The sequence below is a fragment of the Gopherus flavomarginatus genome, chromosome 9 (genome assembly GCF_025201925.1).
Source record: "Gopherus flavomarginatus isolate rGopFla2 chromosome 9, rGopFla2.mat.asm, whole genome shotgun sequence".
Lineage (NCBI taxonomy): Eukaryota > Metazoa > Chordata > Testudines > Testudinidae > Gopherus > Gopherus flavomarginatus.
In genome coordinates, this window is record NC_066625.1 from 58,379,395 (window position 1) to 58,396,273 (window position 16,879).

Genomic DNA, 16,879 nt, shown 5'->3' on the forward strand with positions numbered 1-16,879 from the left:
ACTCTTGCATAGCAGCATCTGAAAGTAACACTTAATACCATCTCTAGTTGGCTAAGAGCCTCTGTCCTGTCCTGGAGAATGACAACTTAGCCTCAGTTATTCATGCCTTCATCACTTCTTGGCTGGATTACAGCAATTCGATATATCTGAGCATGAAGCTATCAGCACTGAGGAAACTCCAACAAGTACAGAACGCTGCAGCATGTCTCCTCAGCAACTCAGACAATCACAAGAACCTCAAAATTGTCCTCTGTTCTATATTGACACTTCTCAAAGAATATTGAGTCAAGTTCAAGATGTCTGTCCTTATCTTCAAGGAGAAAATTAGATGCCTTAACTATTTTAGGATCCAATTCTGCATCGCCTCCAGTGTGTCACATGCATGTTGGCTTTGGAGTCAAACCCTTGGGTGAACTGCTGCAATGTATCTGAAGTTTAACCTGATGAAGAATCAAGGACAATAGAATTGCTGTGAAATCCTATTAATAAGTAAAGCTGGTTTCCCATGATGCACTGTGATGATTCAATTAGAGGACAGACTGCAGTGCCTCTTAGGAACTGTAGTTGCCTCACAGAGCCTGGCCAATAGAGGAGAATGTAGGGCATAATGCACCTGCACTAAAGCGCCCATGAATCATTGCAGCACTCCAACAAACACCAATTTGATGTCGAACTGACCCAAAACAAAATATTTTGTTTAGATTTTTCCATGAAAAAATTTGATTTTGCAGAAATTGCATTTTCAATGGAAAACTGCCAATGAGCTCTATTTAATTAGTCTTTTGTGGTGCTCTGCCCCACCATGTGGTAGACCTGAGTGTGACATGTACTTTCTCTCCTTGAGTCAGCAGGAGCTGGAAGTGCTGCAGAGAGAGTGTCTCTGGCCAGTGAATGGGAGGGAAACTCCTGTATCTGATTAGGGGTACAGGTGAGGAAGAAGGTAATGGGCAAAAGAGATAGTGGTTGTTTCTGTCCCTATCCAGAAGGATAATATCCATAATAGCTGAGGGGAAATGTGGATCCTTCGAGTTCTGCAGCTTCCTCACCAAAAAACCCTCCTCCCCCAAGAACCAATTGCACAAATTGTGTAAAATGTACTCTTCATCTAGTGTGTGACCTAAAAGGAAAGAATGGTTTGCAAAACAAGGCTAAGCATCATCTGGCTTCAGATTTTGCTTTCTAATGCAGACCAGTTTGTGCTGTTTAAAAGGATTGAAAACAATTTGACTTCTTCACCAGCTTCTTGGCTTGGATAACCACAAACTTTTACTTGTGTGTTTGTATGCTTTACCAATGTATAGCAGCGGCAAGCTGGTGGTGTGCTTGGGAATCCTGTTAACAAAGCCTTGAGTAGAAAGCCTTCATGTGGCATGACTTGGAACTGTGAGTTTGCATTCAGGGAGTTGCCTTTATGTGTAAGGTTATTCATCATGTCATCAGCAATCCCTCGATGTAAGGTTAATACTGCTGACAATAAAGGAGTGCAAAAATCCCTCTCATGGGAGTTTATTCATTGCCAGGACAGTATCAAAATTCCTAGTTCCAACAGTAACCAATAAATTAGCTGTACATCTTCTGATCCAGTGGCACTTAGGACCTTCCCAATATTAGGGGCTTTATCTTATATATGCAACTGTGCCCCCACCACCACCAAAAAAAAGTGTCCCAATTTTTCACTCCTGCAATCTGGTCCTCCTAGTGGTGCTTTACCCATTGATCTAGAAATGCTTTTCCCAAGGCAACATCTCTGGATGCAAAATGACAGATGGGTCCAGCCAGCTATTTCTAACACTGCATTGCCCTTCCTACACCAATGGAAAATGAGTCCAAATAGTTGATATAGCCCCCTTTTGTAGGTAGATTGGGTGGTACTGCATGCCGTTCTATAACACACATTCTTCTGCCCACATTAATTTCTGCTTCTCAGTGCCATTGTCATTGTATGTGTGACAATTTGAAACTGAAATGCTTTGGCTTCCTGGCCTCGGATTGTAAACTCTGCAGGGCTAGGAACTTGTCTTACGCTGTGTGTGTGTGAGCTGCCAGGTAATTTTACAGTGCTCCAGGAATGATTAAATTGTTTGGATTATATACTTGGGCTGGGTAGGTGAGTGGTTTGGTTTGTGAAGCTGGTAGTAATCTCAAGGTGAGTACCACAGACATGCAAATAAATGTCAACATCAGGGATTTCCTTCCCTTTGTATAGCACAAAGCAGGGTAGGGAGAGAGGTGAGGAAGACCATGTAGAGGAGAAATGTCCTTCCACAGCCACACCACGGGAGCTCAGTTTTTGTAGCAATGGGGAGGACTTCGGCATTCACTACTCAGCACAGCATGTCTGCTCCCCCACCACTATCCCAATCTGGGCAATGTAACACATAATGCAAAATGACCTAAGCAGCAGTAACTCTCTCTCCCTGTGTCACTGTAGCTTGCTGTGGAGGTGGGCATAGGCTGAGGTTTGGTAGGAGGCCTGCCAATGACATCCCAGCAGAGCACAGCCCTGTTCTTACAGTTCTATTGAGGAAGCATACACAGACTCACAACACAGCTATGTCCATACAGGAGCGACAGTGTTGCCCAGGATGGTCCCACTGCACAAAGCAGGGGGGAGGGTATTAGAATAAGTAGCTGATCAAGCAATTTGACTGACCAAATGTATGTAAGTGTTGGGTACTATTGAAAATCATCCCCTAAATGTGTCACTGCGACCTTTTTCGGATACATGCTGTAGCTGTGCAAACAGCTCACCGCATAATGGTGTGAAATTCTCCACAGGCTGAAGCTGGCAACTAGCAGCATTAAGTGGTCACATGCTGCTGATTTTAGTGGCTTCCAAGAGTGTCTGTTCCATCTCAGTACTGTTTGTCATCCACTCTGACGTGCTGTAACTGGTATGACATTGACTCAGAACAAGCCAATCATCACAACTTACAGATCCATAGAAAAGTCCATGCTGTGCTGCCTTTGTTGGAGCTGAGTACAGAACAAAATGTCTGTTTCTCCCCACATTTAAGAGATTTGCCATCAATTTGCTGGTTTCAGTGTCATTTTCAAGAAAATTTTGCAACTGTTTATTTTCGGTTACTGAGCCAAAAGAAATCCCCCACTCCCAAAATAATTCTGTTTTTTTTACAACAGGGGTGGGAGATGCTTAAAGCATCTGGGCTTGTCTACACACATACTAACTCCATAATAACTAAGTCAGTTTGAGTTCAGACCTTTAGTTATTTGGGTGCAAGTCTATGAGTAGCCCCTCTTATTTCAGTGTAACTCAAGTTGGTAAAATAGATGTAGTTATTTCAGAGCGGGTGTGCATGTGTAGACAAGCCCTCAGAATCATCAGAGTTCAACAGAGCAACAAGGGAGTATGTCAAACGCCAGCCCCTTAAATCTATTCTAAAAGGTGCCACTTTGAGGAAGCAGAGTCCTTATCCCACAGGGAAATGGGGAACTGTAATGAGTGTCTGGCCACACTCCTGATCTAGGGAAGTTGATAAATGATAAGCAGGGTAAAGCAGAGTGGAAGAATTACATGTGCATGCACGTCAGACCCATAAGGATGATATGAGTGGAAGTAGCTCTTTTAACAGGTAGAGGCTCAGTAGTTAGCTGGGTGAAATTCACCACGTGCAGAGGGCTAGCACAAAGAACACTGCTTAAGGCTCATTGCCTAGGCCTTGTGATGGCCCTTTGCCCTGGAGTGAATTTCACCTGCTGTGCAAGGTCCTGGATTGAAGTCATGGAGGGAGAGAAAGGCTTCCTGTGTCTCAGAGTCCATGGCAGTAGAGAGCAGCTGTGCACAAGGGGACAAGTTAGTATCATTCCCATCTCTGATCTGCGCGATTGACTGCAACAAAAATTAAAAAGGAATGAAGTTGACCATTCCCCCACCTACCCATCAGCCTCTGAAATAACACATTGTCAGGGGCACTGTAAGAATGTAGGTGCCAGGCTAGGGGCTCATCAAACACCTTTTCCCCTTTAAGAGTAATTATTGAGTATTTGGAAAATAGTGTAATTTGTCTAATTTATTTTCAGCTTTATTTTCACTGAAACACAATGACCCAAATTTACCTAAATTATAAGCTTGTCAGGGCAGGGACTGTGGGTCTTTGGCTTCAAAGGCTGACTCAATATCCTTGATTGCGGAGGGGGGGGGAGGAAGTTGGGGGAGGGGTATAGCTCCTCCCTTTTCCTATGAAAATGTTGGGGGGTGTCTGATGTATGTTTCTGCCTCCACAATATTTTCCATCCACACAATATCTCATGGAGGGAAGTCCTGGCTATGTTTCCACCCCATGTGCGTGCACTGGGGCTGGAGGGGAAAGCGGGACACAGAGGAGGGGCTGAGGAGGCCATCGGGATGGGGTGAGGAGCAGTGCACTGGCACATGGGCAGGGGGCTTCAGTGCACAGGGCAGTAGAGAGGAGAACACAAGGTACCAGCTGCTGAGGAACTGCTATAGGAATGTCAGTATGAACTTCCTGGATGCCCATTCCCAGCCTGTAGCCAGCTGTCGCCACCCAGTCTCAGTAGCTCCCCTTGTTCCACCTCGTACCTCACCCAGTTCCACCACAGCCCAGCCCTCCACTTGATTTATTCATAGGGTATTTACAGGAGGATTTCCAGTACCCTGGGGAGAGAGGTGAACTTATTCCCAACCAAAACTTGCTCTGCTGTTCCTCCTCTGCAGACTAGGTTCCATCAATGACAAGGGGACAGGAAGAACTCTGCTAAGTCGGCAGCTGATACTTTCTACGTGCAGCTCAGCAGTTCCACAACTTGCCCTTGCACCTGGGGGTCACCCTGGGGCTGCAGCTCTTTGTTCTGTTTCCTCCATTCTTGGCCTCTTGGGTCCTGCCAGCTCTCAGCCCTGAAACAACAGTCTGTGTTTGTGGTGGGTGTTGAAGTCTGTGTACATACAACAAAGTGATCAGCTGTTTCCAAGGGATAAGAGGATAGCATCACTCCCTTCTTACTAGCTTTTGCTGGAATAGCCTCATGCTTCACAACCAGGATAAAGTGCCAGCTGCCAAATGCGAGAGAGAAGAAGCTGTGTGGAGGGAAAGACTGGAGATGTTCTTCTTGTCTAGGGTTCTTAGGGCAGCCTGGGAACCCACAGTCTGCTGTGTGTGCCACCAGTTCGAAAAATACAATCATACAGATATCCAAATGTTGTAACGTGTAGCTAGGGGTTGTGGTACAAAAGAGTAAGAGTGTTGAGAGCATTTTGCTGTGGGTTCACCTGTGGCTGTCTAAAGGCACTGTTTTCAGAAATGTTTGGGAAATCAGGTGCAGCTGAGGAGGAGTAGGTTCTTCTGCCATCTTGTCTCTTTGAGCTACAAGTTAGGTGATATATCTCTTACTGAACTAACAAAGGTATTTTCCCCCCTTGTGGCAGTATTTGGGTTCAAGTTACAGTTCTTTCCTTAGAGAAACATGGACCAAATGGTTAAAACACAGGTCTTTTAGTCTAGGCACTTGGATTCTAGTGACACCTGTGCAACTGACTTACCAAGTCACGTTGGACAAGTTACTTAAACTCTCTGTAATGTGGGGACAGTTCTTTCCTACCCTTCCAGGGTGTTGGAGATTAAATCATTACTGTTTATAATGATTCTTTGCTTCTTAGAGGATGCTATATTCCTGTGGTGTTTCTTTATGTTGAACTAGCTCTGTGAGGGGTTTTAGTTTCACTACCTCACAAATGTTCCATTTACATGTTTGTTTTGCCTTTGCATGCTCTATCTCAGAAATTTTCTCTCCACAGTCTAATTCCCTAAAGTCACAGCCTGAACCAAGCTCAGTGTGAATTATAATGAATAGGGGGCACTCACAAGAGGTGAGGGCACCCTGTTACAAAGCAGCTGCACCAAAGGTGGACTGATGCCGAGGCTCACTTTTCCAGGCCAAGTCGTCCTTGGTGAGTGGGCTGGCGGGTTTCACGGAAGAAAAGCCCATAGGAAGAATGTGTGTTCAAACTGTAAAATTCCAGACGAGTTCATGACAAAGGCCCAAAATTCTGCTTCCTGGTTACAGAGCAGTGGTGCCTGCAAAACGGCATTGCCTGTGCGCGGTTTGTCTCTGTTCAAGGAAACGGAACCTATGTACACTTGGTAAACAAACAAATTGCTCCAAGAAAATATCTGACATTGCTTTCTCCTCCCACCATCTATGCACATTCCAAGCACCTCTGAACTGGTCTGTGAGGCCCTAAAATCTACTACCACTTGCCGGCATTCCCTTGCTCCTTAGATGTTCAATGTAGAAGGAAAACTGTATGTTATAGAACCTACCTGGCATGGTGTCAGTGCTGAGGATGTCTTTGTTAAACATCACCTAACATGAAGACGGAAGATCAAATGAGAAAAGACTGTATGGTGACGAGATTGAGACTAGTAGGAAGGAGGTGCAAATGCAGCTCTTGAAACAATAGTTGTATCAGACTCCTGGGTTATGTGAAGTTAAGTTTTGTTTGCCAACCATTTATTCATAAAAGCAAAAGCATTGAGCGACTCTTTCCCAAATCAGTATGCTCCATGTCCTTCCTCTTACTGCCTATAATTCTGACTATGAGGAAGCTGTGAAATACAACTGATAATCATCCTTGCTCAGCGTCGGTTAACACTTGTAAGTCGTTGGCAGGGCCATCCCTAGAAGGGTGCAGGGCCTGGGACATTAGAAACTCGGTGCCTATCTGCAGGCTGGTGCTCCCCCCCACAGCTCTGCCCAGGCCACACCCCTGCTCCACTCCTTCCCCCAAGGCCCCATCCCGGCCCTGCCTTTTCACGTCCTGCCCCCGCCCCACCTCTTCCTGCCCAGTTCCACCCCTTCCCCTGAGCATGCTGCGCCCTTGCTCCTCACCCCGAGCGCCTCCTGATGACGCGAAACATCTGATCCACAGCAGGTGGTAGGTGCTGGGAGGGAAGGGGAGGTGCTGATTGGTGGGGCCCGCTGGTGGGCAGAAGGCACTGGGAGGAGGGGGAGGTTCTGGTAGGAGAGGCTCCTCCTCGCCCTCCCTGCCTGCCTGCCTGCTGCTCGCCTCCCTGCTCACTTCCTCACCGCACTGGCCTGCCTGCCTCACCTCACCGTCCACAGGGCCCCCCCAGAGCACAGGGCCCAGGGTGGTCGCCCTGATTCGCCATACCCAAGGCATGGCTCTGGGCATTGGCTGTGGAAGAGCTGAGTACACTTCATTGCCCACAGCAACTGCACAGGCTAAGAAACGAGCTCACGCCCAGGTCTCTGTTGTCAGGGCCGGCTCCAGGCACCAGCTTATCAAGCAGGTGCTTGGGGCGGAAACTCTGGAGCGGGGCAACACTTTTAGGTATTCGGCAGCAATTCGGCGGAGGGTCCCTCACTCCCGCTCGGAGCGAAGGACCTCCCGCTGAATTGCCGCAGATCGTGATCTTTTTTTTTTTTTTTTGGCTGCTTGGAGTGGCAAAATCCCTGGAACCGGCCCTGTCTGTTGTGTATTTTAACAGTGCTTTCATAGAGTTCTTGTTTGCACTTGACTTTCTGGGGCAGCGTTTGTAGCTGTGCCCAGAAGTTCACTCACTCATTTGGAAGAGGGTAGAATGGGAGTCATAGTCACATCACAAAAACTACTGCACAGGAACCTGAGCTCAGACAAGTGATTCCATGTGACCCTGCCGCAAAACAAATCAGCAATAGGCACGAACAGCTATACAAATCATATTGCAATCAAGCTACTTCTGTACTGCTGCTCCAGGACTATTTAGCTTCAAGCATCTGAAGCCTCCAGCCCTTAGTTCTTTTAGTGATATGTGGTCTGATCAGTGATGCCAGTGGCTTATTTTCCATAGTAACTGCTGGATCCTGAAATTTTTGCTCAGTGCTGAGTCCTCAGTAGGAATCCTTGAGTGAGTAACGACAGGATCAGGCAGGCTCAAAGGCATTCGGTATTTGTGCTCTGTACTACAAATGATAAGTTGAAAGAGGAAGATAATAGCATAAATATCAGCCCTGTAAAATAGTAGCACTAGAGATATTGGCTAAGTCATTATCTTGATCTCCTGCCATGTTGCAATATAGAAAACTGTCCCAAGGCTTATAATATAAGAAAACAAAAATGGCTGCAGAATTCTTGTCTGGGGTAAATATTTTTTTACTATTGGTCTGAAAGGTCATGATAGTAACTAGATTGTTATTTTCACATTTCCTTGTTTAGGGGAAATGGCTTAAGGTACCTTCCAGGCTTAGTTAATTTGCTTGTTTAAAATCTGGCACAAAATAGAAGTTTCTCTGTCAGTTACATATCAGACAAGCATTCTCATAAGAGTACTAATAGGTCCTTTATCCATGTCCTGGGAAAGGAAGCAGATTCTGTTGGCAGATCTCATTCCATCATACCACTGATGGTGAAAGATAAGGAAAACGTTTTTCATCAGGACAACAATATTACAGTTTGTTCTATTTCCTCCATCCCTATTAAAGTGGACAGTAAAAAAAGGAACTTGTTAACAGGGCTTTAGTGTATGTATGTACATATATATTAATAATGCTGTGCATTTTATAGAACTCTTTAGGTGAGACTCAAAGTGCTTTACAAATGTTAATGCATTAAGCCTCTCAGCACCTAGTTTACAGTAGGGGAAGCTGGAGCATAAAGGAGTTGTGACGTGTTCAGTATCCCGGAGGAAGTCTGTGGTGGAACTGGGACTAGAACCCAGATCTCCTGACTCACACTTCAGAGTGGGCTTGTTCTAAGTGGGTAACATTTTCTTTGTTTGCCATTTTAACTACTTGTGTATTGATGTGTGTGTGTATGTGCCTTACTCTGCTGTAGCTAACCCAAGGCTTCCCTGTATGTCTTGCAGAGTGTCTGGAGGAGAACTTTTTGACTTCCTGGCACAGAAAGAGTCTCTGAGTGAGGAGGAAGCAACCAGATTCATTAAGGAGATTTTAGATGGTGTTAACTACCTCCATGCCAAGAAAATTGCTCATTTTGATTTAAAGGTAAAAAATGTTGATCTAGTTAAAAGAAATAATTATAGCATATATTCTATAATGCAGCATAAGTGATACATTTAACAGTGATGGTATATAAAATATGTTTTGATAATAGAGAAGGTGGAAGAGTAGAATGCTTAGCTTTCTGGACTGAGGCTTGCTGTGCTGGATGGATGTGACAGTGCTCAGTGGTAAGCAGAAATGGTATTTCCCAAGATTTTAGAGCAGGGGTAGGCAACCGATGGCACGGATGCCGAAGGCGGCACACAAGCTGATTTTCAGTGGCACTCACACTGCCAGGGTCCTGGCCACTAATCTGAGGGGCTCTGCATTTTAATTTAATTTTAAATTAAGCTTCTTAAACATTTTTAAAACCTTATTTACTTTACATACAACAATAGTTTAGTTATATATTATAGACTTATAGAAAGAGACCTTCTAAAAACATTAAAATGTATTACTGGCACACAAAACCTTAAATTAGAGTGAATAAATGAAGACTCGGCACACCACTTCTGAAAGGTTGCTGACCACTGTTTTAGAATCATACAATCCTAGGACTGAAAGGGACCTTAAGAGGTCATGCAGTCCAGTCCCCTGCACTCATAGCAGGACTAAGAATTACCTAGATGATCCCTGACAGGTGTTTGTCTAACTTGCTCTTAAAAAACTCCAATGATGGAGATTCTACAACCTCCCTGGGCAATTTATTCCAGAGCTTAACTGCCCTGTTAGGAAGTTTTTCCTAATGTCCAGCCTTGTATTTCTTTTAATGATGAGAATGAGAAATCAACGAAACCTTGGTCTTGTGCAGGTCAGATATTTTAATTAATGCTACTATTATTTACTGGTTATATAATAGCACCCACAACGTGGTGGATGCTTTTACAAACGTATAGGAAGATGTACAGTACCTGCCCCGGAGAACTCACAAACCAGTCACCATTATGAGTCCTTTTCTAAGAAATTTTCCTTTGAAATCGCTAACTCCATCAGAGCAAATTAGTTTAAGTGTACTTTTAAACAATAACAGTCAGTATAACATTTGCCCCGTAAATATTAGACTCTAATTCATATTCCCCCTTCTGGCAAGCATTTTCTATGTAGAGACCCACTCAATCTGGGTTGCAGTTATAGTATGTGTGTTGTGAGTGCTACGTGCTGCTTCCAGTCCTGTCCAGTTCATTTCTTTACCAAACATAGCACAGACTAAAACAGTGATTGTGTTTAGAATTCTATGAGGAACATTATTCTGAAACTACAGAGTTCAGACAGCTTCGGCAATGTATGTTTGACCAGAAAACAAGAGGTAGATTAGTTCGGTGGCTCTCAGCCTTTCCAGACTACTGTACCCCTTTCAAGAGTCTTATTTGTCCTGCATACCCCCAAGCTTTCCCTCACTTAAAAACTACTTGCTTACAAAATGAGACATAAAAATACAGAAGTGTCACAGCACACTAGTACTGAAAAATTGTTTACTTACTGATTTTTATCATATAATTATAAAATAAATCAATTGGAATATAAATATTGTACTTACATTTCAGCACAAAGTATATAGATCAGTATAAACAAGTCATTGTCTGTATGAAATTTTAGTTTGTACTGACTTCGCTAGTGCTTTTTATATAGTGTGTTTTAAAACTAGGCAAATACCTAGAAGAGTTGATGTACCCCTGGAAGACCTCTGGGTACCTTAAGGTGAACGCATACCTCTGGTTGAGAATCACTGGTTTAGTTGGCTCTGTCATTCCGACACCAAGTATCAGTTAGTTCAGAATATGACTGCTGACCTGCCTAATCATCCAGGTCACTGAGAGCACGTCACCCCAATGTTCCCCATATACTATCAGGTGAATTTATAGTTTTCAGTCCTTATCTTCAAAGCCTTTCATGGAACTGACCCAAGCTTCCTGGGAAACTCTGTCTCTGTCCATGACTGTGATCTGCCTAGACAATGATGTGCCTCTTGAACTAAGATTCTGTCACCCACAAGGATGAAACTCAAGCCTGGGAGACCGAGCATTCTCAGCAGCAGGCCTGCAGCTATGGAACTCGCTTCACAAACGTTGCCATTTTCAGGATTGTGTACAAAACATGGCTCCGTCCCTCCTCAGAGCAAGGTGGAAGGTAGAGGAAAGACAGAGTTTGAGGAGATATGAGGAACTTTAAAAAGGGTAGGGGGCTGCCTAGAGTAGATCACATGCTGTTTGTCATTATTTTGGACCTAGAATTGTGTGATGTCTAGTTACTACAGTGATGAGTATTACATGGACAGATATATGCCTAACTTCTTTTCTTAAATATATATTCTTCTTGTTGCAATTGCATATATCCCAACAATTCAATACACTTCATCAAACTTCTGTCCATATGTTTGTTTGTTTAATGAGTGTGAGTGTGTTGGGGTTACCCTGAAGCCATATAGCCCACGAACAAAGGTTTACACTGTGCTTTTGAAAAATATGCTAACATTCAGTGATGGAATATTATTATGTGAACATATATGAAACTTTTCCCAGGGTGAGTTCTGGCTACTGAAATCCACATGTCCCATGTCAATAAAGTTCAGTTGTCAATAATGATGTTGGAAAAAGAGCAAAAAGAAAAGTGCATGTGGGGCTAAACAGACACCATTTCATAAATGCAATAAATAAATCACTGACCAGCCATTTAAAGCAGGATTCAAGATATCACTCACCGGCTTTTATAGGACTATTTTTAGAGCTTCTGCAGCACTTAGCCAGGCATGTATTTTTAAGCAATAATCCAACTAGGGAAATGGAGATCCATAATTATCTTGTCACTCTTATCAATCTTGCCATTTAAAAAAAAAGTGGCTGGGGAACATATAATAGGAACTAATTTGGAAAGGTGTTTTTTGTTTGTTTGGTGGTTGGTTTTTAGGGGGGCAGGGGATGTTTGTTTAGTCCCCTTGCCAAGATTTGATTGTGGAACTGTCTGCAAAAACAAAGGCTGCTGAAGCCAAACAAACAAACAAAACTCAGAACACAATGCCACTGAACAGCTGCAGATGGACAATACACCAAAGGAGGGAGGGAGATATAAAAGAGGGAAATCACATTTAAAATATTTTATAGCCATTATAACAACTGAAAATTCCTTTCTCCCAAGTGGCCCATAAACCCTAGCACTCCCCACAGAGATTCTGGGAGGGAAAGGAAACTTAACTATATAACCATTTCTTGCTAATTCCTTACAAGCACTGATGATATGCTTGGCACTGTACAAAGACCGACAATAAAACTAGACCCTGCTGGGTGCAATATCAATAATAATGGCACTGTCATGCCTCTGCTAATGTTCTGCTGAAATCAGTGGAGTAGCCGGACATACTGGGGGATGTTTTGCAGCAGTAAAGAGGATTAGATGGTGGGTGGGGAATGTGACATAATGAAAACGTTAATTATACTGTGAACAAGGCAGACATGTACATGTATCAGGTATGTGACTAGAGTGAAGTGTTTTATTCCTATGATATTAGCCAGGCAACCACTTTTCCTATTGCTCCCCCTTTCCTGCTGGTCTGTTCTCATGACCTACTTCCAGCTGGTATAGTCCGCACCTTGTCACTTGCTGAAATCCAGATGCAGGCCTGAGAACACCAGGGATCAGCTCTCTGTGGTGTAAATTGGCACAGCACCATTAATTGCAGCAGAACTGTACATGTTTACATCAGGTGAGGATCTGCACCAAGATGCAGAGACGATGAATAGCGATGACTGTTGAATAACTTCTTGTTTCATACTGTGCTGCCTGTAGCACAAGTCTGTTCTAAATGGGCCTGCATCACATGGCAGGAGCATACACTGCTGGCAGCTGTATGCACTGAATCTTCAGAAGAAAACCAGCATAGTTAGCCTGGAGCTAAAATCATCTTAGTCCAATGGCTGTGAAAATAAATTATTCATGTAGCCTGTCTGCAAGTGTTATGCAGAATGAGAGTGTGTGTTAGCAGTAGCTCCTTGCACATAAGAATTAGTTCTGAAATGGTCAGGCAGCTGCCAGCAGGGAATCAAACTCTCTGACTGTTGCTTCCAGGCTATAAATAAAAAAAGAAAATTTAATAGCATTGGAACTCTTCATCGGAGCTGAATTGTGCTAGCCATGCTGCTCTAAAAACTATAAAATAAAGGGGGACTGATAGGGGCTAAGAAAGTTAGTGGGGGCAAATAATGAGTAGATACTGTGCAGAGTATGGAGTCGAACCTGCTGCTTAGGGACTGCTAATGGTTCTCTTTTCACAATTCTATTGAGTTTGGCCTGGTGCTTTTGGTTGCATAACAGTCAGAAATTCTCCATGTGTTCTTAGAATAGCTTGTCACTAGAGGTGGGCCAGAATCTCCAATCCCAGCCCCTTCCAATTTCAGGGCCATTCAGATCCTCATCCCAGGATCTGAACCTACCCCACTGTTGTGGAAGGGACCAAGCCATGGTAAGCTCACCCTCTGTGTTGTTCTACCACATTCAGCATGTCAGTCTCATAACGCATCTAGCTGAGCCATGCAATTATTTACAGTTATGTGAATAACTCTAGTGTCTCATCATTTCCCTGGAAACCAGGTATATTTTATCTTCATCCTGCCATAACAACTGTAATTAACAAAAAAAACACAGGCAGGCAGAAAGAGAAAGCAACTGGTGAAGAGAACAAGGAAGGTTCTGACTTATTAGGAACCAGGAAACGCTGCAGCTTTTGTGAGAGAAAAGAATAAAGGCAATAAGTGAAGTGAATTATTGCTTTTGAGCAGGAGGCTTCAGACACTGTGGAGAGTTAATTTTGCTGCTGTCAAGTTCTGATTTGACAATGTCACATTACATAAATATGTTCAATTTATCAAAACAATGAAGTCTGCATCGCCAGGAGTAGGTTTGTGGTTTTAACCTGTTCTGCAGTATTGCAAACATGTACAAGTATGAAAAGGTGACTCCAGGGATACTGCTTGGGCTGATCTGTTAGCTTCCTAACAAATACTATAGCTAATCTCTGTTTCATTATTTTTAGCCTGAAAACATTATGCTTCTAGACAAGAATATTCCCATTCCACACATAAAAGTCATTGACTTTGGCCTCGCTCATAAAATAGAAGATGGAGTTGAATTTAAGAATATTTTTGGGACACCAGAGTTTGTAGGTGAGTGTTCAAGCAGTTCCTTTGTGTTACAGCTTTTCACTGGAGAAGCCAGCAACACCTTCGTGAATTCAGGGAGAAGCCAGTAACACCTCCACCTTTTCAGTCCCCTAAAATTGCCACCCCATTGGGTGCACAGCATCTAGAGGGCTTGCTTGAATCTTCTCGGAGGAGCAGCCGAGTTGCACCTTCTGTAAACTGTAGCTGTTGAGCTGAAGAGATCAGGGTGCTGTCAAATTCGTGAGCTAGAGAAATAAATTCAGGGTTGAAATTTAGGAACCCCCTAGCACTAATCCCAGCTCTGCTTCTTACTCTCCCTGTGGCAAGTCAGGGCCACTCTGCATCTATAAAATGAAGTAATATAGGTCTCTGTTGATATTACTGCTTTGTAAGTATAACTCCCTCCCATTTAACCTATTTTGGATTATAGCTCCTTTCCTTTCATTACTTCAGGCCGACTGTCATGTTGTGACTTCCTGATCACGTTTCTAACCTTGAGGTTTGCTTGTATTATCTCTTGGTCCTTATTGCCAATCAGAGATCTGTTCAGTTTAATTTACTTTCTCTTCCGGATAATAAATGAAGCTGTTAAATAAACACTGATCCCTGCTGCCCTGTTATAGACACCTCTTCACTCCTCAATACTTTGCCATTTATCGCTTCCTTTGTTCAGTCCTCCACATGGATATTTTTCATCCAGAAGTTGTTTCTTCTACAGAAGCTACAGTAACAGCTGACAACAATAGTACTGGATGGTGTGTTGGCTGGAAAGAAACCTTGGGCAAGTTATGCTACAGTAGTCCCTGACTGACCAATTACTAAGTAAAGACTGGGCATGAGTGGTATCCGTTTATTGCCATTCTGAAATAATTTGGGAGAAAATGCTCAGATCCATCCACTTAGGGATGCTGTTACATGAAATAATTTGTTGTTGAAGGTATAATTAGTACTGTAGGTGGATTGTAATATCTTCCTGTCCTTTATTGTTTGATCCCTTTTCATTCTCTATTGACTCTAAATTAGCTCTCCGTTTGGGAGCTTAAATTCCTGCCGCCACTCGCACACACCATTGTAGAACTTCAAACAGAAATTACCTTATATAATTACTGGTCTGCTTTTTACCAAGGACTAATGTAATTCTTGACCTACACATACAATTCATGTTGCTAAAATTAATTACTCACTCTGTTGCTGACGTTTGAATAAATGCTTCTTACAGCTCCAGAAATAGTGAACTACGAACCACTTGGGCTAGCTGCAGATATGTGGTAAGTTCTCAACATTAACTTTTCTTCCAAGGTGCTTTACTGCTAGTTTCTTAAGGGTGCTCTATGTAAAATCCATTCTCTACATATCAGACAATGCTGACACACAGTAAAGAGCTGTTCTTTCACTTCTTCAATTTTTACCTGCTGTTTATAGTAAACTTCTATGCTTCTGACATGTATCATAGCTAATTAGCCACCGTGAACCCAACATGACTTAAGACACCCATATAAAGAACCCCCAGATATCCATGTCTTTTGAGTCTGTATCCAAAATTCATATTGACTTTTACATAGGTTTTGTCTGACTGCTAATATCATGGTTCATCTGCCAATCTAGCAGCTATAATTGACTGATGTCACACACATGTATAAAACCTACAATTAGTTGCTCTTTTTGTTTTCTAGGAGCATAGGAGTCATCACCTACATACTGTAAGTACAGAATTCAATCCACTTGTATGGAACAGCTGTAAAAGTTGTAGCAAGCTAGTGAAAAGTAGCTCTTATCAATCCCTTAGGGAAGGAGCTGCACAGCAGAAATGGGGCAAGGGATTGATGGACAAGTGATATCCAGAGGCCTTTTAAACAGAGAACGCAAAGAAAATTACGTGAAACTAAAAGAGAGGCGATAGGACCAATGACCAGCAAATGCCTCAACGAAGCTCCTGTGCCTCTTATGTTTTTGAGTGTGGGATTTTCAAAAGTGGTTCCCAAGTGTTGGCTGAACTCTGTTGCCATTGACGTCAAACACCCACCAGCTTCAGTGGGAACAGAGTTAGGCCAACACCAAGCCCTTTTGAAAATCCCACTTAAATCTCAGCCTCTCTAGCCCTGGGGTTCTCCTGGGTGGGCTCAATGGGCTACGTGCTGCAGACGTTACCCAGAGCTCCCATTGGCCTCGTTGGGAATTTTGCTTTAGCAAGCTTTGCAGCATCGGGCCCAACAAAGCTAGAGAGGCTTAAAAGAGGAATCTCTTTCTGGTGGGCAAAGCAAGTGGAGCACAATTAAACACACCCACAAGCCATGCTGAAAGCTTTTGGATTGTTCCCTGAGCTTAGACCCCGCCCACTATAAAAGGGCTGTAAGCTGACACCACAATCGGGATGCTATGAAGTCCCTTATGCCCTGGGGTACCGTAAGGAGCACAGGAATACACTCCGAGACACATTATGTAGCCCACCAGCATCTAAAGAGCAATTCTAAAATTGTCCAGATCCTTGATCTTTATCTCCACTCTTCACGTCATCAGCGAATACATCTGAACCTGATAGGACATCAAAGTCTTCATAAATTGCTATTTACATCTGTTCATAGATGGATGGGAAGAGAGACTGGATGTTGAGAAGAACCAAGCTAGAATGCTTACCCTGTGATTACAGTATTGCACAGATAGCCAGGTGTTCTGAGAGGCCTTCACCTTCCTCTGAAGTGTTGCATACACAGGCCTTTGCTGGAGGCAGGATAATACAGGGAATGGAGCAG

At 43.3% G+C, this 16,879-nt stretch overlaps 1 protein-coding gene across 1 annotated transcript in view; it reads left to right on the forward strand.

Annotated features, from left to right (window-relative positions):
• DAPK2 (death associated protein kinase 2) overlaps nucleotides 1–16,879 on the forward strand; it is a 75,400-nt gene that overhangs the window by 51,847 nt on the left and 6,674 nt on the right. The window contains exons 5-8 of the mRNA XM_050968713.1: nucleotides 8,844–8,982; nucleotides 14,003–14,132; nucleotides 15,349–15,397; nucleotides 15,803–15,829. Of these exons, the coding sequence (XP_050824670.1) occupies nucleotides 8,844–8,982; nucleotides 14,003–14,132; nucleotides 15,349–15,397; nucleotides 15,803–15,829 (345 nt within the window). The remainder of the gene's footprint in view (nucleotides 1–8,843; nucleotides 8,983–14,002; nucleotides 14,133–15,348; nucleotides 15,398–15,802; nucleotides 15,830–16,879) is intronic.